The sequence below is a fragment of the Scophthalmus maximus genome, chromosome 1 (assembly GCF_022379125.1).
Source record: "Scophthalmus maximus strain ysfricsl-2021 chromosome 1, ASM2237912v1, whole genome shotgun sequence".
NCBI lineage: Eukaryota > Metazoa > Chordata > Actinopteri > Pleuronectiformes > Scophthalmidae > Scophthalmus > Scophthalmus maximus.
In genome coordinates, this window is record NC_061515.1 from 9,164,843 (window position 1) to 9,190,427 (window position 25,585).

General features: G+C 45.6%; 1 protein-coding gene across 8 annotated transcripts; it reads right to left on the minus strand.

Moving 5' to 3' along the window:
• Positions 1–679: 679 nt before the first annotated feature.
• On the minus strand, positions 680–25,550 carry phactr4b (phosphatase and actin regulator 4b). Of its 8 annotated transcripts, none has more exons than XM_047332433.1 (16): positions 25,333–25,550; positions 19,246–19,350; positions 18,559–18,603; positions 11,834–12,004; positions 11,489–11,569; positions 10,030–10,548; positions 8,489–8,839; positions 6,922–7,053; positions 5,377–5,908; positions 4,661–4,950; positions 4,374–4,572; positions 3,789–3,844; positions 3,282–3,343; positions 3,054–3,191; positions 2,823–2,899; positions 680–2,211 (listed from the first exon to the last, which is right to left on the minus strand). In XM_047332433.1, the coding sequence occupies exons 3-16, from the start codon at positions 18,569–18,571 to the stop codon at positions 2,196–2,198; spliced, it is 2,637 nt and encodes an 878-aa protein (XP_047188389.1). In that variant the 5' UTR covers positions 18,572–18,603; positions 19,246–19,350; positions 25,333–25,550; the 3' UTR covers positions 680–2,195. The 8 variants fall into 8 exon arrangements, with proteins under 8 accessions (XP_047188389.1, XP_047188391.1, XP_047188402.1 ...); XM_047332435.1 differs by lacking the exon at positions 25,333–25,550 and adding an exon at positions 24,412–24,597; XM_047332446.1 differs by lacking the exon at positions 6,922–7,053 and having other exon boundaries at positions 25,333–25,547.
• Between the last annotated feature and the right edge of the window lie 35 nt (positions 25,551–25,585).

Here is a 25,585-nt window from a genome sequence, read left to right on the forward strand (position 1 = left end):
AAAAGTACTGAGAGTGTTTCATATGTTCATTTGCACTGTATTAAAACTTCAAACTGCTATGCTAATCTGAGTAATTAGTATAGCAAATCAAGAACAAAATAAGAACAGTCTAGTTACATACAATTACTCCAGATGGAATAACTGCAAACAAGAGTTAACATGATTAGATGAATTGTGACCAGCATAAACTTGAATGTATTCCACTTAGTTCGATATCGATTCTGGGACTATTTCATTATACTTAACAGTTTAGATTATCCTAGTATAGTAAATATATCAATCATAGTCTTAAATTCTACTCATACATGAGTAGATGTGTATGAGTACATGAATGTCTGCTATGTATGAATATTTACCTTTGCTTGGGTATTCATCATGTAATTTTGCTTTTCTCCTTACATAATATACTGCTGTGAGCCTCTGGGATGTATATTTACAATACTAAACAAATTCCAAGATTTAGATTGACACCTTAATCATGCATAATGCATCTGAAGCCATCTCCACGTTTAGCTTTAAACATCATTTCCAAATAATGAAAAACAACTTACCAGCCACCAGGTGTCACTGCAGCCTCACATTTTCACTTCACATTCCATTTTTAATTGACCCCAGAAAACCAATGAGATAGATCCATTGATTTGAGCCAGGGGCGGAGTCAGTGCACAGGCAGATCAAGCAATTGTAAGATTTTTAATTAGATCCAGAGGTGACTATTTACAGTTAAAAAGAAAACTGTCAGTCCATACAATTCCACATTCAATTAAAAATGACCTTAGTTTTACAGAAAAGGTACACTTTCATATTCCCATTCTTGTATTTAATCATAAACTAATATTCTGTGCTTAAAAAAATAGCAACCTAAAATACCTTTATATTTAAATTTCTTTTCAAATTAAAGGAAGACAAGATATACACAAGCATCAGTTAAACCTACGGTATATCAACCTGTACACAGCATAGAGAACCCTGTAAGCTACTGGCCAGACGACAATACAAGATAAAATGCTTCTGCATTTTAAGAAGGTTTCAGCCAAAATGACTCCCTGTTGACCGTTTATACGTTTTCTGATTTTTTGATAAATCCCTGATCTACACTCACAGCAACTTACATTTAACTTTTAGTATAGAAACTACTAGCATGACCTTAATCAGAATGGCTACAGAATGCATTGCATGTTTGATCTTTAAAGGGAAGTACAAAAACTCATAAAAAAGTATAAATGAAGAGAGATTATCCAGATCCAGTGGCACTGGATTCTGTGTTGGCTCATGCAGTGGATTGCAGAAAATCAGTGACATGAAAACCAGAATCCTATAGTCCTTTGGGCATCGGGTATATTGGCACACAGAATACAGGCTCCTGAACCGCAACCTTTTCTAGATTCTAGATTGACGCTTAAATGGCCACCTTACATCACAACCATAAATACAGGCAAGCCAAATAAAAAAGGCTAAAATAAAAGCGGTCACTACTCGTGATCATAATTACAATATAAAATATCTTGTGCATTACAGATTATTTTTGTAATTAGATCTCTCCAAGTTTTATAATAAGGTATTACAATAGCAGTCTGTACACAATTAATGTAAAACACATACAATATCCCAGAGTTGTCCAGTCCAACAACAGAATATCCCAGTCTTCATCCTCCAGCCTGCTCACGCAGCAGCCATTTTTATCTCTAGTATCTATTGTTACTTTGTAGAGATTTATAAATCATCATCATGATTATTACTGTTATTATTGTATGTTATCACATTAACTCGATGAATTAGCGTTTCCATAAACAGTAAAGAAGAAAAAAAGGCAACAGAGAATGAGGCCGCATTTAAAGGTTGTAACTAGATCCAAGTCCCTGAGGGGTACCACACGACAGCAGAGTGAGAGTAAGCCCTGTAGGTCCGCTGCAACTCCTCCACGTCATTGGCACGTGGTCCCCCCCGGTCGTCTGGGGAGAAATACTGCATCTGGTCCTCACCGACCACCACCTCAGATCAGTGAAAGCAATGTAGCGAGAGGGCGATGGAGGGCAAGCGAGAAGCATTCTTGTTTTGAGACAGTTCCAGGTTTTCCCCTGATAATCTGTACAGTACATTCGGACAACATAAAGGGCCATCCGTCTCCATATAGGGAGCAGCCTAATGCCACGGAGATCTTAAGTGCTTCGTCATCCATGAAAGAGAGGGGGACGTTAAGGCCGATGAAACCTACGTGAAACAAAACAAACAGATCACGATCATTTAAAAGTTATAATCATTGAGATCACACCTTGTTTTTTGCAGCTATATATGCGCCGCATACTTTCAGCAGAAGAAATTCAATGTATATACATTATGTGATTACATCTATATGCTGTAGTTTTCATTGTTAGCAGCTGGATTTAAACTACCTTCACATACAAGGTAAACGTTCATAGGAAAAAATGCATGTATGTAATACAATGTTATCAGCCTCACTGATTGCTATTTTCTCTCCTACCCAAACCAGAGTGGCATAACGAACACCACAAATACAAACCACTACTACTGATGATTCACCATAAATACATTATTTAAATGTCAAAAAATTAAACAAGATGGCTTTAATTGTGAAGCAGTCACAGGAAACAATGCGTCATCGAAGGTTAGGTTTATTACTATCCGAATTCTTTGAACATCTCAATTTTTTTGGGTTGCATTGTAAAGAGCAATCTGTCGAAGCTTGTAGTAACAAGGTGTATATTTGATGTAAAATTTGATGGTGTTACACTGCAGGTTTTCACCAAATCAACCAGGACTGAGATCTGAAAGATTAAAATGTCAAGACCGACTGAATATACCTCGTGTAGATTCTGCTCTCTTCATGAACCTCCATTTCACTGCTCTTATAATCGTTGAGCTCCTTCCTGATCGCCGCCTGGACAAAACACCGGGAAAGAGACTGTCAGGTGAAAGTTGATTTGAAAAGGAGACGTCCCAACCATGATGCTGCAAAGCTAATATGATGTTGAATAAAATCTTTATGGAAATTAGTGCATTTACTGGCTGGAGAATACAAACAGAATGCGCACCTTGTCGGCAGGAGTCAGCTTCGTCCACGGCTTTTCTGCTCTCCGATCGTAGTCTTGGGCATCTGTGACTTCCACGTACTCGTGGAAGCGTAGGATTTTTCTAGCCTGTAGTTCTGCAACCGTGGGTCTTTGACTCAGCTACAACAAACAAGAGTCTTTACGTCAGTTTGATATCCAGAAAATACATGATTTGACACGTGGATGTCAGTTGAAGATGTGTTGCCTCACCTTCCTGGTCAGTCGCCGCTTGATCTCTCTAACCTCAGCTTGTCTGTCAGCCTGGTTTTTGGCTGCAGAAAGAATGAGGGAGGACAAAAAATATATTTTTTTAAATCAACAAAGCTATCTTTAGACTCCAATATGAAAGCCTGGTTTGATATGCAGGAAATGTAGAGTAAAAGCTTATTCCAAAATTAGACAGCGAAACTGTGATCAATGTTTCAGACAGACTTTTCAAGTGTAAATTCTTGTCACTGGTGTGCGTAAAAAACAGAATTAGGCATACATAAGGAAATGGCTCAAGAAAAATGTTAAAATGTGGCTTTATTTACGAAAACAAAATGTCATTCATAGACAAAACTATGAATTAACTTTGAACTGAGTTGTGTTTTTTAGTTCAAGTCAGCGTCCAGGAGCTAATGACTCAAACAGAATCCCTCTTTTCATTGGTGGCATTTTTAGGTTCAGTAATTTGAATTCCAAAAAAGGAGAAAAGGAAAAAGATTGGATACTGACGCTGAAGGATGTTTCTTTGCTCGAGCTCCTCAGCTGTGGGTCTCTGGCTCAGTCGTCTAAAGAATAAAGAAAAAAAAAAAGAAAAAAGAGCAGCACTATTTTTACACAGTTTCATCACTTTGTCATTCGAGCATTAAGTAGGACAAAGATCTATGAAATAATAACCTGATTTCTTTAGGAAACGCACATTCACTCGTCAGTTTAAAGGAAACAAAGGCAATGGAACATGCAACACACAATGTGCACAATGTCATGTGTCAGCGCTGGAGAATAATCTGGCTGCATCCATCATTATTCTGCTACGGGGGGAAAAATGCTGTGGCTTTAAAATTCTTTAAAACCAATAAAAATCATCCTGGCTGTTACTGAGCCCAGGATGTGAAACAGTGTCGGGGGGAAACTTGTTTTGTTGGAAAATTTGCCCCTGGGGAGGAAAGGACTGTCAGTAAAATTTAATTTAAGATCTATGTTGACTGTGTGATTGCAGGATCCAAATCCAAAACTTTCAATGGTTATTGTGTACGTTGAAGCTCGGAGGTTGTTGTTTCCGTTTAGTGAAGGGGAATGCTGAATGAGTCACACTACCTTGTGAGTGCAGTGCCGATCTGTGCGCGGATGGCCTCCCACTGCTCCCTGCTCTGCCAGGTGAGTCCGGTCTGTCCCGGGGGCTGGTTGTCTCTGTAGCCCCTCTCCTGTGTAAACCTGTCCCTGTTTGGAGCAGAGGGACGGCTGCTCAGCTTCAGAGCCAGGGTGTCCTTCCTCTTGACCCGGCTGGCCAGGGCGCCTGGATGAGAGCAAAGTAGAGCAATGTAGTCAGGAGCACAATTCACTGCAAGGCAGCTGAAACTAAGTTTTAATTTGCTCATGCTTACTAGGTGGAGGCTCGTCCTCCTCGTCCTCATCGGAGTCTTCATCTCTATGAAGCACAGGACCATCTGAGTCGCTGTCGTCCCTGTGCATGTCATGCTCTTCTTCTTCGTCCTCTTCTTCCTCCTCCTCACTGCTGTTTCCTCTTGGGATGACACAAACACCGGCATCACCGACAAAGCACCGCCGACTCCGTGGCTCCAGCTCCGGCTGGGGGATCTCCCCATCATACTCTTCATCTTCTTCATCATCTTCCTCCTCTAACTCTTCCTCATCTGAGTAATCATCTTCGGATCTAATAGAAGGATAAAACAAATATAGATATAGGCACAATGGATACAGTAAAAGCATCTTGTGTGTATGAAGCAGCTTTTGCAACAAGACTGCCAGTAGGTTTATCAAAATGAAAATAAATGTATCCAACCCTCAACATTACAGTTTATCCTAACCAGGTGATGTATCTCACCCTTATCCTTCTAGCTATACCCTTGCAATGATCCAGGTCAGATGTTCTCTGGATCTAAATTTGAATTGTGTTCAAAGTGTACAAGGCAAAAAAAGAAACAGAGGTGAAGGCCACTCAAGGTCACATGCAAAGCAGGCTCTCATGAAGGTTGAAATATTTCTGTCTACTGTCTAGTAATCTTGCTTTTGCTTGTACTGATTTTTGATTTTGTTTCAACAGAATAGTTCCTCTGGTATCATGTGCCGAGGGACTCACAGTTTCAGTGGTTGGATGCTCACGGGCAAGGGCCGACCGCGATCGCTTTGGTACTCTGGTGGGGTTTCGAAAAGCAGAGCGTGTGCACGCTGTGACCCGTCGGGATGCGGCTGAGCCGGGCCGGGACTGGATAAGGCCCGCTGGATCATGATGTGCAGTGGGACAGGAGCCGGGCGCTGGGGAGACTCACTGACCGGGCTCGGTGGGTCAAACAGCATGGGTATGGGCTGGGGGAGTGGGTGGGGGTAGGAATGCTGATGGTGGAGGTGGTGGGTGTGTATGTGTTGGCGGGGTGGAGACGGTGGCACGTGGGTTGGGAGTGGAGGGGAGGGGGGAGGGGGAGGCAGCTGAAAGCCCACAGAGAGGCTGTTGTGGTCCTCCAGAGAGAGAGGGGAGGGGTTGATGGGATGGCTCAAAGCGGAGGAGTCCTCTGGGGTGCGCTTGGTGACGGGGGTGGTCCTCTTAGGGGGCATCGGTGGAGACGGCTTGGCAGGCACAAGACTGGCACCCCCGGTGGCTTGGGTGAAATCACCTGCAAATGATTTAGTCCAGTTAATTCAGCCAATCAGAAAAACTATACATCCGCCGTACGTGTATGATGTATGATGTATGATGTACCCAACATGACGGAACACACATGAACAAATATAAATACTGGGATTACATGTCTGACCGAGCATTACTGTGTACATACAGCGAGTCAGATCACATGATCGTGTCAACATGAATGCACACAGACCAGTGCGCAGCATGTGCCCCAGGTTGGAGAGACAAATTCAGCCTTCATGCTCGACACAGCCAGAATTTAAACCTGCTCTCAAATCATGTTTATTAGCATATTTAAAGTGCAAGAAAAGCCCAAATGCAAACCGTCATAATTTTTGCATGCACATGTGTATATTTGCGGTGAGATTCTTAAAACATCGACGTTAAAAGCCACAGCCGTGCTATTGAGGCATGATAACAGGTCAGTGTTGCCAGATGGAAACATGCAGTAGACTAGACTGAACTACATCTTCTTCTCTAAATTAAGTCAAGCCCTTATGTTAGAACCCTGTCGCCCCCCCCCTCATCCATCCACCCATCCAGACACAACCCCCTCCCCTCCCCCCCCCCCCCCCCCCCCCCCCCCCCCCCCCCCCCCCATCCATCCCAATTGAGCAGAAGCCGAGTGGATTAGAACTATGAAATTCACTTGATGCACTGCGGGCCACAGCTGGAACCCGCTAAAGCCTCTTCCTTATTCACATGCCAGACAAGAGAGTACAGCGCTGAGAACACTCCGGCTGCTCACGCACACAGAAGTTTTCTCATGTTCACACAGCACCCATTCCACTCATCAGCTCGTTATGTGCATGCGGCTCTTATATACCACACCCAAAGAGAAGCAATCAGGGCCAATCAGCGAGATAAAGGCATCTGTTGGGAAATATGCTTTGGCGGCTTAAAAGGCCGCGACAAGATGAAAGAACGCAGACTCTGAAGGAGGGCATTCCAGACACGGGCAGACCCGGCCACAGAGATACCAGAGGGCCTTCTTTTTACCTGAGCGCAGGCCTCCGGCCCGTCGGCACAGGTAGACGGGCAGGGACAGGTAGACATCATAGTCGCACTCTCGCTTCCAGCAGGACCAGTAGAGGGGAAGCTGAGCGTTCTCTCCCCCCTGCAGGGCGGAGACTAACAGGGAGGAGATGGAGGCCTTCAGCTGGTGTGATGAATGAGTGAAGGTGTACACATGGTGTACTGAATATGTTCATGTTGTCGGGGTATTTGTTAAGCTAAATTCATATTCATCATTCATTCGTCATTAATTTAAGTTTTTTTCAACCATACTCAGTTCTTCTTGACTCTCAAAGGAATAGTTCCACAATGTGGGAAATATTCTTATTTCTTTTGGTGCCAAGAGTAAGATGAGAAGATCGACACCACGCTCACGTCTGATCAGCCGCTTTCACAAATGCACTGAAGTCTGGACATTTTCTCCTGTGGTAAAATTTCGAGTAATGTGATTGAATATGTGCTAATGTGAAAATGCAGCAAAGATTCACAGCCAGCGAGTGGGTGAGTTGATGACTGAAGTTATATGAACATACAACCAGGAGAAGCTTAGCTAAGTCTACAGATTGTGCGTAGCCTGGCAAGAAATGTGCTCAAAACAAAGGTGTCTCCTGTCTGTCGCTTCATATTCATATTCAACAGATATGAGAATGGTAACGATGTTCTCATCTAATTCTCAACAAGAGAGCAGATATATGAATCTCCCAGGTTGTCAGATTATTTATTCCAAACATTTAGTTACTTTGACTTTATAGGAAATCTCCAGTAAACTGCCAGCAGGTTTTTGTTCTATTTCTGGTTGGCCTACTCTTGGCAGGTCAAATTTTATGAAACAAAAAAATGCTGTTAATTTCCAAGTGAGTTGTGCTGCATTCTATTTCTATCTGCTACTAACGATAACCCAAAAAAACCCTTGAGAGACCACGAATAAGACTTCTTGTAATATCTTTTTTTCCCCTCATTTGACTACATGGCTAAAAACGTCACACCTCACATCATATAATAATAACTAAAATAAACTTTACATAATCCAAAACACACAAAGTGCACAGACTAGTAAGGTACCGCGGTCATCAGACCTGAGTAGACAGCCTTAAGGCTAGATCCCAGATGAGACAGACCCAGGGTAAACAACAACAACAGCCACAACCAGTGCACTGCATCTGTGTGAGCGCCGGCCCACAGCCACAAGAGTCCCCGTTATCTTCAGAGTCTAAAATGCTGGAAAAGTGGCAGCTAAAATAGTCCAGGCGTAATAAGTAATTAGCTGGGGAAAAGCTGCTCAAGCTGTTCAGATAACATCATTACCAGGGTGTGTGTGTGTGTGTGGAAGTGTGTGTTGCAAGCTTTGTTGAAGACTTCCCTTCGCCGTCAGTTGTGCACTGACTCATAAATGTACATACCGCACTCATCTGTGGGAAAATGCCAAACTAACTGCGCAGACATTCGAGTGTTCATAATGCACGTTTGTGTCTGCGGATGTGGGCTGCAAGTGGTCAAGTCCATTCCCTCCATCCGCTGTTAGCAGAGGCACCCGCCACTCAGCAGAACTTACCCAGCATGTTGGCGTTGTTCCTGTTCACCGGTTTGGGTGGAGGCAGGGGGGGCTGCTTGGCGGCCTGAGAGGAGGAGGAGGAGGTCGGAGCTGCAGGTGAAGACTGCTGAGTGGACACACCGGCGGAGGAGACGCACCGAACAGCTTTGGACGCTGCGGCCGAGGGGGCGGAGGGAGAGGAGTACGGGGCTGCGGGGTGGTTGCACAGAGTGCGAGGTGAACCCTCGCTGTCGGGCTCAGGGGTGGAGCTCATCAGCCACTTTGGTGTCATGACAGGCTGCTTCGGTGGCAGAGGTTCACGCAGGGTGTTCCGCAGGGCTTCCGGATCGGTGACAAAGTGGCTGTCTGACTCTGTGAAAACACAGTATTGTGGGAGATATGTTACATAAAAGAAGTTCATTCCATTTTAAATAACTTTAAAACTACTCTGCAGCACCACAATCAGCTGAAATGTAATCAAAGATGCCAGTGGCACTTTCAAATCACCAGCTGTGGTGCACACACAATATTCCACATTTACAAAGAGTGTGTTTATCTTTTCCTTTATTGACTTAGGAACATCTCATGAGGAAAAAAACAACTCTACATATAAAAGTTTCAGTTCCGGCACATTTCTGCTGCTTCACCACTCCAAGCACTCTCTGTGATAGCCCTTGTTTGAGAATTGCATTATCTAGGGATCAGCTGTGAAGATAAACAGAGTAGGCGGCTGCAATTACCACCAAAGAGCCACCTCCCTCTGCCCACCCCACCGCACCCCCGAGCAGCCCCTGCGTTGCCGCAGCTCCCACGCCATTCTTCAAAGCTGCAGCTCTGAAGTCGAGGGTTATTTATTTACAGGGAAGCCTTTATCGCGGTGTCGTCACACAACCAACGAGGAAATAATTAAGTGGAAAGGAGGAAGTGGGCATGAGCAGCGGAGAAGAGAGAGAGAAAAGGAAGACAGAGAGCAGGAGATGTGATGAAGATAGAAAGAGAGTGGGAGAGGGAGAGAAAAAGCAGCATCAGAGAAGGAAAAAAGAAAAATACAAGGTGATGCATGAAGCAAAATAGGTGAAAACATGGCGTTTTCATCATGACAATATGACAGTGGGCCATGTGTCAGATCAACGCAAGTCTAAAAAAGACCCCTTATTTCTCAAAGCGTAATGTTTCAGTGAAATCCGTGAGCTGCGGCTCTTCACCAATTATCACGGAACTGACAGTGTTATCGTTAAAGGGCCTTAATGGGTTTAGTGATCGTGACACATTAATTAGGAGGGGAGAAGAGAGGACGAGCTATTCCCTCATGTGCCTGAATAAGAAGCGTAGCTGGAGCAGGGCCCCTGGGAGCCGACAGGAGCCTGTCTATATCTGGGAGGACAGAGCGTAAGCAGGAAAGTGACAGCAAGTGGGAGGAAGAAAGAAAAAAAAACATTGACTGAAGAATCCACTGCTATTTTCAAAAGCGTATGAAGGAGGTCGAGTTTTAAAACATACATCAACAGGGATCTTATAATTACAGCTTTCAGAAGAGCTTTGGAAGAGCTCAGGCGACTCACCTCTGTGGGTCCTTCCCTCTTCGGCAGATGCATGTCGAGGGAGCGTGGGCTTCCAGTCAGCTTCCATGGGCCTGCTCCTTCTGCCGTCCTCCGACGGGGCCTTCTGCAGCCCAGGCCTCTTCTGCCCGTCCTCGGGGTGAAGACGGCCGCCGCGTCTGCCCTCCTCCATCTGGCCGTGAATCTGTCCCTGCCAGACCACATTTGGCTTCCACTCCACCTCACCGTGCCCACGCACCACCATCCCGCCACCTCTCCGCACATCTTCATGCAGTCCCGTGCCCCTGGCGCACGGGCCCCCCCGGCGGTCTCCGTCCAGGGGAGGCCGGCCCCTGCGGTCGTCTGGCTGGGTGAGCCAGGCCTGGCTCATCCTGAAGTCGGACTCAGAGGGGAGCTGGCCCTGGTTGCACGGGCTCCTGCCACTGTTGACGACCCCTGCACCGCCACCTCCGACCCCGGAGCTCACCGGCAGAGTGTGACCATTCTTCACGTAGGGAGGCTTCAGGTTCTGTGCATCTGCATCTTAAAAGGTTGAAAAGAACATGAGTCCTTGGAAAAACAAACATCATATTGAGAAAATCTTACATTCCTGAATCACTGAGCCAGAATATGAGACAAACATCCACTCAATCTAAATGATTCATGTTTAACACTGGCAGGGTCATGTTTGATAAAGTAGAATATTCATGTCATTTACTTGTTACCCCCCTGTGTGAATCTCCATGTGGTACACATAAAGATTAGTTTACTGATTCATTATATCATTGACAAAACTCTCAATGATACAACTGGTTCATCTTTTTGGTTTTTTTATTAAGCAATAATGCCAAACATTGGCTAATCACAAATATAAGGATTTGTTACTTCTCTCTGCGTTATATTATAGTAAATTAAATAATTGTTGGTTTCCAACTGTTGGTTGGATACTTCCAGCAATTTAAATTGATTTATAGGGCCCTGAGATAATACGACAGGTGTCTTTCACTATTTTATGAAATTCTACAGACTGATAAATACATTTTTAGAAAATCAACTGATGAACTGGTCATAAAAATCTACTTTTGTTGCAGCCATGTTCTACAGTAAAAAGGAAAGATGATGTTAAACCAAGCCCTGTAGAGAGTCTGTGTTTGTCGGTGTGATGAAGGAGCAGCTGTAGGTTTAATAAATGTGCTTCTGCAACAGTGGGGCCAGCAGAACGCGTGCACACACCTCTCAAAGCTCTTTTGCTGCAGGGCACATTTTGTTCCCCTTTTCCTCAGCTCTGGAGAGTGGCAAGCCATTTTTAAACAGACATTATATTCGTGTAATGAAGGTGAGAGTAAATGTAACTTTTCTAAGAACACGTCTCAGACTCCTAGTGGACAGTGTTCGTGCCATAATGTACTGAACATGTACCGTCTGTGTGGGTGCGATCGCCTCGGGGCGGCTGCTGTCAAGACGCAGCAAGATCAGCTCTTACCGTTGTCCGGGACCTCCTTCAGCACTCCCTGCTCTATGAGCTCCTGTCGCGTGCGCCGCGTCGACATCTTCCTCTCCAGCTCTGTCATCAATACACGTGAGAAAAAAATTTGTGTGTGACCTCATGCTCCAGAATCCAAATGATGCGAATTCTGAGATATTTTGTCAGCAGCTTTTGTCTTATTGCAAGTGGACTAAAAAACACACAAGGAGAGTAGTGGGGGCTTGTAGCATTCAGGCAGAAACACGGGAATTCTGATGAAACTGAATGTAACTGATATGACCAGTGAGAAAGAAGGGGGTTTGGGGGTGAGGGGGGGTCGAACAATGGGTTGAAAACACAAACCTTCTGAAGTCTCCTTGAACCTGTCGCTGCTTTTCTTCTTCCGCCACTTCCACGGCTTGAAGATCTTGCCAAGGGTCGAGAACTTGCCCTTACGCTTTGGGGGAGGGGTGCTGTCCCCCGTGCTGCCCCCCTCTCCCACCATTGTGCTGTGGTGCTGCTCAGCTTCATCATCTATAAGAACAGATAGAACAACATTATATCATTTTTTCAAAACGCGACACGGGAGTGCGGGGAAAGGAGAGCGTGGATCCATCAGCCGTCACAATATTCTGACAAAGGACTTCTATTCTAACTGAGCTCATCTGCTGCCTGTGTAAAGATAGGCCGTGCTCATTACGCCTGTTATTATCTTTAGCCGTTAGTTCTCGGGGACTGAGTGTGCTTTGGCAGGGCGATGCCGAGAGCTCATGGACTGCTCCACAGATCCTCAGTTAACAGGATGGGGTCTGGCGATGGCGTCGAGCCAGGATTTGTCTCTGTCAAGTGCTCACATTCCTTGGCTGGATGGAGACTAGTGCCTTATCGGTCATTCAGGCCCGCGCTGCCTCCACAGAGAAGAGAGGCACACACGGATGCAATCCCACAGGAGCAGGAAAAAACCTGTCAGTCATGTTACATACAAAACAAAACCTTTAAAAAAAACCAGATCATTATGAGATGCCAGTAAGACCCGCAGTACTTCATTAAATTGGCAGTCGTGGTTGCATATTCTTGGTTACGTAATTGACAGGTCAATTGACAGGGTGCTGAGCTCACAAGAGGGTTCTGAACATTCGCTCTCTCTCAAGGCTGCAGCCGCTGTTTTCGGGCAGACATAACATTTACCAGTGAAGAGAGAATAGGGTCAGATTTACAACATCCAGACTCCTGCATACAAAGGATTCTAAACAATGCCTGGCCACGCAGTCCGATTCCCACTAAAATATCCTCTTCACAGAATACCTACAACACTGATACGGCTTAATAAGCACTCCAATGAAGAACACCAAAAATTATATATCATTTGACTCTTTGTCTCTCACTCTCTCACACACACACACACACACACACACACACACACACACACACACACACACACACACACACACACACACACACACACACACACACACACACACACACACACACACACACACACACACACACACACACACACACACACACACACACACACACACACACACACACACACACACACACACACACACACACACACACACAGGGGAACGTAGGTTTATCTACAGAACTGATGGGGTTTCAGTTTCTGGGACATTTTAGCATGGTGGACGTTGGATGGTGGATCACACAGGATTCAAAACCCGTTTTCGCAGCTGAAGGAAACAGTATTTTACCGCCTCTCCTCACCTCGGTGCTGCTGGCAGGGTAACATTCAAAACATTAATTTGAATGCATTTCAAATTAAAATTGCTCAAGTTAATGCATTGCTGACAATTAAAAAAGGAATTTCTCCATATGTCTTGAATTTTTTTTCCTTTAAAACGATAAAAAAAAAAAAGTGTGTTTTTTTTTTTTTAAATGTCACTATTCTACCTGGAAGAGGGGTGTTAGGCGTCCAGCTTCCATGGTGGTGGGACTTGAAACAGCATGCCATGGGGAAGCAGGAAGCATCTGTCAACCCCAAAATCAACTGTCCTGTATATAAATCCCAACAATCAAATCAGCAGGGGAGAAAACGCCGGAAGGACAAAGTTGCAGAAAACTGCTAGAAGCTACAGCAGAAAGGGTCCGGGGGGTTCAAGGAACATATCCGCACCATGGAAATCCAGCTTATCTTGGATAGGGAAAGGTCCGAGGATTCAGACCAGCTGCCATAACATCCAGATTAAGCGTTGCTTAAGACAGCTTCCCCGGTGATCCAGAGCCGAGGTTCTCACACAGCAGACTGCTCTGACACAGTGGCTCAGCTGAAGCCAGTGAGGCAGGATAAGAGCTGGCGGTGCCAGGCCTGCACACTCCACAGCACTGCAGAGATGACGGCCGCAGGCCACTCGGGCCATGCGGCAGGCATCCGTTCCAAAAAAGACAACCGATCGTATCCTTAGAAGATTCGAACATACGCCAGCGTCGCCCGATTGTAAAAAGTGCCCATCCACGGACAAAAAGGATGTCACCAAGCGCAGTACGTCCAAACTCAATTATTGCCTTCAGGAGGATCAAAATCATTCTTCACGGAAACGGTGAAAAAGCTCGTCATTGTTTCAGCTGTAGCGAGAATACGTCTGGTGTGTGGTGGCACTACAGCTGTGTGTGACTGTGGGAATGGGAGTAAAGGGTGAATAGAAAATTTAAAAAAGAGGAAAAACTACAGGACCTATGGGGGGGGGGGGGGGGTCAGCCTGGAAACACAGGGAGGAAACAGCACTCCACCCTGATTCTGTGACCGAGAACAAAGACAACCTCTTCCCCTCACACTCGACAACACAGTCAACTGTACAGCTCATGGAAACACAGCTACTGCAGGAAGGTAGAACACTGTGACACCAGTGAAACCGATTCATATTCTCACTGTAAAAAACATCAAGGTGACATAAAACATGTTTCTATTCAGAACAAATCCAGAACGAGATTTCTTTAGTAGTCATGCTCTGTAATCAGGAGGGCTGCCAAGATAAGGCATACCAGTCAGGAAACATGGGGGTGTGCGACACTGCGTGTGTGTGTGTGTGTGTGTGTGTGTGTGTGTGTGTGTGTGTGTGTGTGTGTGTGTGTGTGTGTGTGTGTGTGTGTGTGCGTGTGTTCCTCTGACGTAGCCCCATCCTGAAGCCACACCTACCACTCAATCTATCAAACACATCCCAGAGAGAGGCCAGATTTGTCTCCAACCCCGTGACTCAATGAGTCATGGCAGCCCCCGGTCAGGTGAGCATGTGGTCAAAGAAAATTGTTATTTTAAAAAATGACCCGGGACTTCGGCCCATAAAGCGAGCCAAGCCGCCCCAGTCGCTTACATAACAAAACCTGCTTCCACGGGGTGCAAGGGTTGGGAAACACAACCTCATTACAACCCTAAGCTCTGCGAGGGCAGCTTATGAAATTTAATCTATTTAATTGGTTATAATTTGGTGGTTATAATCAGTGCGACTGTTTCTTGTGTAATCTTGATGGGCCTAAAACCAGTTGTCCAATTAAAACCCAATAACACTGTAGCATCAAGTTAAAAAATACAATCAGAGCTATACAAGGTTAAAAAAAGTTAAATTTGTCCAGTGAATTCACAACTCGCAACTTGTTCAAAGTCATAATATCTGCTTGAAAATGAATTAGGTCTGTTTACATTCTTTGATGAGAACAGCTGCAATCATTCAAAGAGGGAAAATCTCTTCCAGTCAGACGAAATCACCATTTCCAAAGAAATTAATTCCAACATCTAAATTCATCGTCCTGTGCTTGGTGAGATAAGGAAATAAGTGCACCATGCATGAATGAGTGTGTGAAAACACAGCTGAGATTCATCCATGTGATCCCAGTGATTTAACATTCCCTTGTGGTGGTGAAAGTGACGGGGTTAGAGGGAGGCGAGAGAGAGAGGGAGCGAGGGAGGAGACTGTGCAAAATTGATTATACAATGTCCAAACCTTATTTCTCCTCTATGCTAAAAGGCACTGAGAAAACCTATCAAATTATAGAAATGGTTTGCATGAGTGTACACAGGACACAAGGAGTGCACGAGTGAGTCCAGAAACTCACCGCCATTGTCGTGTTTTTGTGGGTCCTGAGCTGGAGTCTCCACATGAAGGCTCTGTCCCATGATCCAGCCCCTGAGGGGCCTCGGACCTGTCCTGCACCCAAAAATGTGCACACTACACCGGACGGCTCGGCAGTGACACCTGCCTTCCCCCTCCTTCAACGAAGCCCCCGCCCCCCCCGAGGTCTCCTCTATCTCTGGTCTTTTCTTCTGCTCTCTGTTTCTCGTCTGCCCTTCTTCTACGCCTTTCAGTTCAGACCTTCCTCGGTCCCTCCCTCTCGCAATCTCCTTAAGACCTTCCCTCCCTCCAGGAGCTGGACTCCCTCTCCCCCTCTGTTACTGACCCTCCCCTCCTTGGCTCAAAGCACAGGTCAGCAATCACAGAGAGAGAGAGAGAGAGAGAGAGAGAGAGAGAGAGAGAGAGAGAGAGAGAGAGAGAGAGAGAGAGAGAGAGAGAGAGAGAGAGAGAGAGAGAGAGAGAGAGAGAGAGAGAGAGAGAGAGAGAGAGAGAGAGAGAGAGAGAGAGAGAGAGAGAGAGAGAGAGAGAGAGATGCCTGCCATTCCAGGGAGCAAGACCGAGTTACGGTATGTTTTCAATTTCGTGTGTGCGCTGCGGTATGTGATGCAATGTGTGCATCCAATAATGTATGTACAGTGTGATGCATGCCATGTGGTGCAGTGGGTCTCAAGAGAAACGGGACTTGCATGATCATAACACTGAACCAGGGTGAATGAAACAATGAAAAGGACAAAACTGCCACAGAAAGAAAAAAAAAAACCAAGACTTAAAAACCGCAGAGCTCAGACCACATTGTTTGCCCTGAAAACTATTGTGCCTCACACACTGGTGTCAGTGTTTTCCTTCCAAGACTGACTAGGAGAACAGAGGATAGAGATACAGATCGCAACTGTAGAATTCCTAAGTGAGTAAAGCACCTCAACTCACAAGCAAACCTTACCTTTGTCTGGATGTGAAGGAAGAAATTCCAATCAATGCCCTCAATCAGGAGAAATATTCCTAAAGATCAGAGACACGACCTTTTGTGGGAGCAGCATAAAGGTCAAGCGTGTCTGAGATGCTGCTCCGTCTCAACGCCTGAGCGTGAACTACAGACTCGAAACCACATGCGGCAGTTGAGCTGCTACTATGACAGAGCTTGTTGAAGAAGAAATCACTCTCCGTCTATCTGGCCGATCGGAAGATGAGTCGGTCAGACATATGCGGCCGTTTCTCTATCCCGCACGCACGGCAATATTAGTACTACTGCTGTTGTGCAGGACTCGTGTTTATCACGCTGCTCACCTCTCTTAAAGCCTCCAGAAACCTTTTTTTGCACATCTCCAAGTCGCCTATCACAGTATGAACAGCCTTGGAAGCATCAGCATGACTTTGAAACGCGCTTGCCAAGGAGAGCGACCCTATTTTGGGTCCGAATATAGAGAGGTAGAGCAAGAAAGACAGAGAGAGACCACTCTCTCTATAGAGTCCCGGAGAGCGTACTGGACCCCCCTGAATTAGTGCTTTGATTTCATTTGAGGTTGGAGTGTCAGAAAAAACCTTGTCTGACTGTGCCTCAGAGGAATCCGGGGAATCAAGCTGTGTCATTACGCCTGGATAGATCAGAGTTTTTTCGAGCGTTTGGCTGTATCTCAAGCTGTTTATTAAAGATGGAGAGCGAGTGTGTTCCTTTTCCTCTTCCTGTGCCCCACATACAGCCTTCGCATCAGGCCGCCTTCCAGAGAGAGCTGAGCCAACCCACAAGAGTCCAGAACCTGTTGGCCTGACCTGGATAAGAGACTGGGTCAGGCCACTTTTTAGCAGGCAGACAAACTGAGCCAGGTGCACACATACATGTACATACGCTGCCATGTCCAACATGGGGGAATATGAACCGTGCCCTTTGGATTGTGATATAATGCTCAGTGCTTCAAGATTCATTCATGGCAGAAAGTTAGCTTTTTTTAAAAAATGTTTTCAAATAGAGAATTATTCATATTTTTGTATAAGATGAGTTTTAACTGTATATTGACATTAAACCCTGACTGAGTATTTTTTTTTACCTTGGGCAATGATTCCTAAGCATTATCAAACAATTATGACAAAGAAATGTAATTGAGGCTTGATATTTTACAGTTTAACCATAAACTTAGCTTAGCATATACTAAAAACAGGAGGAATACAGCAATCCTGGTAACAAGGTAACAAAACCTACACCTGGAAGTCAGAGAAATATTCCAACACATAACCTCCTGTAAAACAACAAACTGTTATTATACTTTTTTTTTATGGATGAAATAAATAAGATGAAACGATGTAAAGGTAATGTGTGGGAGACCTCCAGAGGTGCTGGTGTCAATCTTCTCACCAATCTCTTGGAAGGAAAAGCAAATAAGTATATTTCCCAAAATGTTTAACTCTGCCGCTAGAGTGCGAATCCTAAATATCCTGTCGATGTTTATCACAGTCCTGCAGGATTGAGAGTCGTGTAAGGCTTTTATTGTGAAGTAGCCATGGGAAGTCTTATGAGCGATAGTCACAAGGGATGGCTTAGTGTACGCACATTTGGGCATATCTAACTGCTTTGTTTTGGCAGATTCATTTTTAATATAAGGGAACTGGCTGACAGAAATCCAAAAGTAAACACAATCAAGGTTCGTCTGAAGCTGAATAACACACAAAAACTCATATTCTTAATATTCACAGAGAGTCTTAAACAGGGATACAACAGATATTCACTAGAGTGTGTCTTCTGCAACACACCGCATAACTCAGGCCCGTGATGACGAGGGAAAAAACCCTGAAAAGCCAAGCGGTGACACTGGAAACTGATCCTCAGTCAGGGCCTGAGGTTGAGAAATGTATGGTCGCAGTCCTGAGTGGCTCGTAAAAACGTGCGAGGCTAGACAGACTCCGTTAACACAGTGAAATGTACAGAGAGAGATGAGCGGATCTACAGCTCTGACCACAAGCATTAACACACTGCACTTAACAAACCACAACGAGCGACTTGGTACTCACCACGATTTTCCATTACAGAGTTTGAGGCACAGCAGTCGACGGTTCCTGCAAAACAACAGTTTGAGCATGAGCACCGGTTCAGAATGTGAGCGAAGATACTTTAAGTTAAATGAGTGGAGTAGCAGCGGTAATTTGGTTTTTCCTCAAACCCTTCTTTAAAAAAAAAAAAAAAAAACTCACTGTGGTCTTGAATTCGGGAGATATTTCGTCTTAAATGTTTTAATTTAAATTCCTTGAAAGCCCTAATTAATCTTCCCAGTTGAAAAGCATGTGAAGCATCCAGAGATAAGCCCAGTAATTCTTGGTCACTATCGAGCCTAATTAAGTCAAACCACATGTGGTCACATCTATTTAGCAGAAGAAATGACATTTAATTTTTATATAATTTAGTAAAAGATATTCTTTTACTAAATTAACTGAGCCACTGGTCTGGTTCGGTCTTCGTCATTAGCTGTTCATTTTGGATACATTTTAATATTTTTATCAACTTCTATACATTTATGATTTTAATGCTTGTTTTTTTTTTCTTTTATCAATGCACATTAAAAAAAATCTGAGCTTCCTCCAAAACATAATCTTCGAGTGATATTCATTTTGGACTTGGGGGAAGAGTGTGTAACCCCAGCATCATTTACATTGGATTTGTGTAAATATATACAGTATATATAAAAAAGAGTGTTGACATACACAGTAGAAAGTCATGGATGAGGTGGGGGGTGGGAGCAGTGTAGCAGTATTCATTCAGGTCTCCTGATGATGAGGATGACGGCAGCTCCACCCATCTTAACCCCTCTGGTACAGAATAACAAAGAAGATTAGATCATAGTTAGTCATTAACCAAGAGAACTTCCAAGAAGGAGTGAAGATTAAAGATTGATGGAGACCCATGGATTCCCAGAAACTTGGACGCATCAATACAAGAAAAAAACGACATATTTAGACCATAATGTCTGGTCTCGAACAACAACAAGACCCCATTTACACCTGGCGTTAAGTGTGATCTGCATCTTGATAGGTCGTGTGCATAGAGCTGCTAGGTGCAAATGGGCTCTGACAATTTTGCTAAAGGGCCAAAACAAGGTTCATTCTTTAGTCCAGTCAGATTCGTGCTCACACACCAACTCCAGCTGCAGCTCCTTGTGTAGGTGTCACAGCCAGAGGGACGACATCAAACCTCAGGAACGAATGTGAACACGCTTCACAACTATTTTTAGTGTCACTAACTTGAGCAGATCTTCAGTATCCTTATTCCCCCCACCCCCTAAGGACGATAAAGGACGGATGCAAAGTGTGCAGCAGGACATAGTACAAACTTGTATTTATCTCAGAAAACACAGTTTGGGACGGACGGAAGCACAACATCACTCTGGTCAACTAAAAAAAAAAACAACAATGCTACAGCAATACTCCTCAATCTGAACAGCTGAAGTGAGTGGATTTCTCTCCTGTCACGCTTAAGCTGGTGCTAAAATCTCATGTCAAATCTCATGGGAGACACGTACTCAGATGTTTGGTTCCATCTTGGCATTGTTCAAATTATTCTCATGTAAAAATAAATTTAAAAAGTCGAAGCACTCATCAAAAACACTCAAGTCACGCAAATCACTTCATAACCAATAACTGAACCTTTTAAGAATCTCAAGTGGATCATTCATGTTTGACAAAAATATTTTTGCTGCTCCCTAAGAAATAGGGTTTATTGATTTTTGGAAATAATAAAAGGGCTTCATTGGAAATATGCTAATGTGATATTGACCTGCAGCAATGATCCATTCTCCTTCAAAATAAATAGGAAAATGATGTTATTATTTCACTGGTCCGAGGACTGTACGACTGCAGTTTATATGAATTGTGCTTCTCTGCATCTTTTTGTGCATCCTCCTTTGGTTTTGATTGAAGTTCCACCTGTATGCTTTCAAATTGTAACCCAGGACAACCAAAACTCTGAACACTGCAGACACAGTGATTTGCAATTTTCTGCTACGGTTTTATGCAACTGGAGACAGTGTGAGCATTAAAAACAAGATTGCCTGATACCAACCAATATGCACGTTTACGGACCATGTAGGTTAAATAGGAGTTGCAGGATTGTGCTGTTTGGGATGTCAAGAGACGGGGCAGACCGAAGAGCCCCGGGGCAGAGAGCAGCAGAGCAGGGGTGAAACAGACTCAGCTGTGATTTGACTCAGTTCAGAGAGGGGACAGAGTTTGGCTCCACCACACGGATGCTGTGATGGGCAGAACTTCCAGTACAGCTCTTACACTGGAACACAAAAAGGTTCTCAAACAGGAAACTGGGAAATTTAGCTGACTTTACTTTGCTGCACCTATGGACCTATTGCATTTGCCCATTCACTTCCCTTTGCCTCTCTCCGTATTTATCGCTGTAAAATGATTGTTTAGGAACTTGGGCTCTGGGGAATTAAAATGTGCATTTTACAGAAAATTAAAGAAAATTAAAATAAGAATCACTTGCAGCTCTAAATTCATACTAGACTGCCAATGGTCCATTCTTTGCAATAAAATAGCTGCCACAGTATAAAAGCCATAACTTATAGGGCAGTGGGTTAAAAAGCACAGAGATTTGTTTTGCATGAGAAACAAAAAACAACAACATTATATGAGGATAAAAAAGGCTGTAATATGTACCAGTAAAAAAAGAAAAAAAAGTACCAAACCCCAGCCCTTAACGAGACCACAGAATTCCTCTAGTTCCTCGTTCTACATTACTGATGAATATCATCCCAAAGTAATTGTTCTGGTGGTCTGATGGACCTGCGTATCGTCTGACATTTCACTGAACTACTGGTCAAACCAAACTGCAGCGTCTCACAGGCCTGATGTTACTGTCAATGACTGGAGAGATAAGAGCAGAAGCCTGTTTTGGCTCTGTGATGGTGTCCAGGCTGATGCCGTTGGAGCTCCCCGTCACTAAACTATTGATTTAATCAAGGATCAATGTCCTGCCATGAATCAAAGCTCCGTCTGCCCGAGGCACATTGCGCCGCGGCTGTGCGGCATTTTGTGATACACAAGTCAGGCGTGTAAACTCAGAAGCGGTTTCCAACCCGTATGATTATTTGATGAGTTTAGGTATTATCCGCTGTTCCTCTTTCAGGGCAATTTACTGGCAGGGTCAAAGGTCAACTTCCCTATCAAAAGAAGAAGCATGAATAACGACACATGGGCAAATGAAGTCGCCTAAATCCACATTAAATGGGTTTTACAGTGTTTTTTTTCCAGACAGACTGGAGGAAAACCCTAACACCGCTGAGAGGAGTCAGATGTATCCGTGGTCGGGGATATAACATTTTTTACACTCCCGCCCAGTGCCACAGCCTTGGCTGGATGACTCAAAATAATCGAGCCGAGTGGTGAGTGTTCCTCTCCATCCCGGGCAAGAGAAAATATCTTTGGTGTCTGAAAGTAAGCGCGGATTTGAGGCGGCGAGGGGGTAGAGCTGGAAATGCAGAGAACGTTCCACCCTTTCAGCCACAGCGTTATACGTTTTCTATGCATAACACTTGCCTCTCTGCATGTACACTACAACATCCAAAGGGGGGGGGGGGGGCTGGCTTGAGGCAGATGCATTCCACAATCAAATATTGCTGTTTCACTTGCCGTTTGTGTCAGGCTCACAGCCAGTCTCAGAATGTGCCCATGAAAAAAGGATGTTGATGGCCTAGTTCCCTTTTTGAGTTGTTAACCCTCTCCCTGCTCTGTGCCCCACACAGCAGATCAATAGGAACGTGTCCAAACTGCGCAAGACCTCTGTCACTCTGCGTCTTCACCGTCATCGATACGGTCGGTCAATTCTCTGAATCGGCAAACGGGTCTAACACACAAGCGACTTAACGACAAAAACACCCAGTCAGAGCCTAAATATTGAGACAAACGTTACCTCGGATCCAAGACTCATCAGTCACCGCCCGTACTATTGTCCCGTCAAAACTCTACAACGAGGATGGACCACCTTGTTTGAAACCTACATTAAGAACCCACATCCTTTTGCTGGATGATAGTTTGAGGACGGATGATACCAACTGGTAGGTCCCTTTTCTTCCCCACCAGCTTCCGTCCCACAAACGCTCCCACCAGGAATAGGAGCCACCAACCAGGTATGCGAGAGCGGCCGTTACAGCCCGCCGAGAAGTCCCGACTGTATAATCTTCTGTGGGGCGCACACACCCCCCCTCGCTGGCGCACACAACTAGCGCTGATTCAATTACAATGGGAGCGGAAACGACAGCAGCTGGCTGGGTTGTGCCATCCTTAAATAGCAGCTCGCTTCTCACTCCAGCGCTTGGGTTTTGGGCACAAGAAGTCACCAAGTAAGTGGATAAAAATCATCAACTCCACACTTTTAGACCTCTGTGTGAAACAAGACATTCTTGCAAACAAAAGTGGTGAATAGTCGATTTAATCCCAGTTAATACCCGAGACAGGTGGGCTGAGCTGAAGCATACTCACAGGCCGCTGCAGACAGAGGTATCCCTGAGAAGTTTTTGTAGATGTGGGGGGGGGGGGGGGGGGGGGGGGGGGGGGGGAGTGGCAACCAAGTCAGACGAGCAGTTCGTCTGCTTTCTGCAGTACTGTGTATCCAAGCTGCACAGTCTCCGCACCGCGCTCAGGAATGGCTGGACAAGGGTGCCTGTTCCCAATCCGGGCCAGGTGAGCGTCATCACCGAGCCTGCCCCAGAAAAGAACCATTCACCACAGGGACCGGTGGCCCACTTTCAAAAAAAGGAGCCCAAAAACGCTCCGCGCGTACGCTAAAACTTTTCCCTCCTCGGCGTCCCCTCCACCTGTGTGAAGAACACTGCACTGCAGGGGGGAACGGAGCATGGCCTGTCACCGTGCAACACCACACCGTGGGGCAATTGATCATGTACACAACGAGGCACGGATGCTGCACGCTCTAATGCACACTTCACATTCAGCGCCTCCAGCCCGAAGGCGAGGATCGTCCACCTCTGCTCCCTGACAGCCGTGGCTGCTGCTGCTGCCTGGAGGAGGGTGGGGGCGGAGGGGGGAGACGTTTGGCCGAGAGAGCTCCGGAGGAATCTCAGGCACGGATCAGTCTCATCTGGGGTCTAACCAAATCAATCAGGCCCGGCTGACAGCTTTACCATTCTGGTTGCCTCCTAATGGCCCATTAAAGATGAGGGGGGGGGATCCAATGGGAAGTGGAAAGAGCAAAGCTACAACAATAAGCAATGAGGCAGCTTCTTTTTTTTTTATACCCTGAGGAAAATTTGCTGGTGGAGGAATTACACCAGCCATGGGGCAGATGGAAGCAGGGGAAAGGAATGTTATGGTACAGATATAGAAGAGGAGAGAAGAGGCTCAAACAGGGAGAAGAGGACCAGGCTGACAGCCGGGCTTTAAAAGATCTCACACTGTGAATATGAAAACATAGAATAAAAAGAGATGCAAATATTTAACAACAAACAAAAAAAGGAACACTGTTGAAACCACACAGCGTCCCTTTCTGACAGTGTCCCATAGCCTGACACTTCCACACCTCAATGAATACAACATCCTGCGATGTCCTTGAAGGAGGAAAAGAAAAGATCCAATCTGCGCTGCTGCTTACTATGAATAAGAAATGCTAAATATGTGGGAGGGGAAGGGGAAGGGGAAGGGAAAGGCATCTCTCGGCCAGCATCTCTCGAATTGCACTTGAACGCAACAGAGCCGCGCGGGCAGGCGAGTGAACACCACGTCTTCCATCTACAACCCCACGTCCTAAGTAGATCTCAATTGAGCGCTGATTTCTCTATAATTGCATCGGCCGAGATTACACCGACTACTGCTTAACCGGCTTCCGTCCTGAGGCGAGACACAAATTACCTGGGAGGTCGACTCGGGTCTCCATCGCGCGGAGAGCATCCAATTAGAAAGCGACCGTCGTTGCTCCCGGTGCAGGAGGAGAACACGGGGCCGTCGACATCGACCACCCTCTCTCCGTGTGTGTGTGTGTGCGCGCGCGTGCGTGTGTGTGCATGGATCTCGCGCCCGTGGACTCGAGATGCTGCTGATGGGTGAACGGGAGACCAGAGTAAAGTCAGCCTCAGTTGACCACGGCGAGTTCCGGTCTCACGTTTCAAAATAAAAGTACCGCCGAAAGCGTATTGCGACGTTTTTTGTACAAAATGCCACATTAGAATAGAAATCACCGCTATACGCGGTCTCATCATTCGCTGCTGACAGTTTAGTCATATAGCCAAGCGACATGCAGATCAACCGTGAAGCAAAGTCATGTCATTAATTTGGAGGCGTGTACATTTAAAGCTACAGATTATTCAAAGTGATCGGCTCTATGTTTGGAACTGATTTTTTTTCCTGGTGCAATCAGTATGCGATGTAGCACACAGGGAAATGCGTCCACAAAGGTTTGTAATATATGTATTTATTGTTTCGTAATATCTGACACGCCATGGGGGGAAGGAGACACAGCCCGAGGGTGCGGGCAGCGACGAGCACCATCATCCACATCCCGGATATCACCCGCATCCTTTGTTGTGCGTGGACGCCTCTGCAGAGCATCCGTGGAAAAATGGAGTTTGAGGTGGAGAAGCTGCAGCTGTGAACGGGAGCAGCAGAGACACGCGACGTGTTGCAGCGACGGTCAGCAGAGGACCGACGCGTTCGGGAGAAACGTCGCGTTGTGTCAAGTTAGAGCGCAACTTAAGTTGATTGTCCGCGGGGACGTGTTCCCTCCAAACGGAGGCGCGTTTCTCTCCCACAAGACCCCCCCCCCCCGTGACTTACCCTCCTCCGCCTCCTCCTTTGGAACGAGATACAGCCGATTTAAGAGCAGCAGACCCCGGTCATCTCCTCTCACCTCACTCTCCCCGTCTTCCATCCAGCACCGGGTCCAAACATTTCACGCACTAACCGGAAACCGTCCCGGGCCCGGGCATCTCGGTACCGGTAGTTCTCGGCGGGGGCTGCATCTCCTCTGCGGGCGTTGCGAGCGCGGCTCCTGTTTGCGCGGTAAAGACTTCAATACCCAGCAGGCACC

Coding starts and splice junctions, on each gene's coding strand:
- phactr4b (XM_035635770.2), bottom strand. CDS start 15,602: ATGGGACAGAGCCTTCATGTGGAGACTCCAGCTCAGGACCCACAAAAA. Junction 8,840..10,029: donor AGAGGGAAGGACCCACAGAG/GTGAGTCGCCTG, acceptor GTGTTTTCACAG/AGTCAGACAGCCACTTTGTC. Junction 3,192..3,281: donor AGCGGCGACTGACCAGGAAG/GTGAGGCAACAC, acceptor TGTTTGTTGTAG/CTGAGTCAAAGACCCACGGT.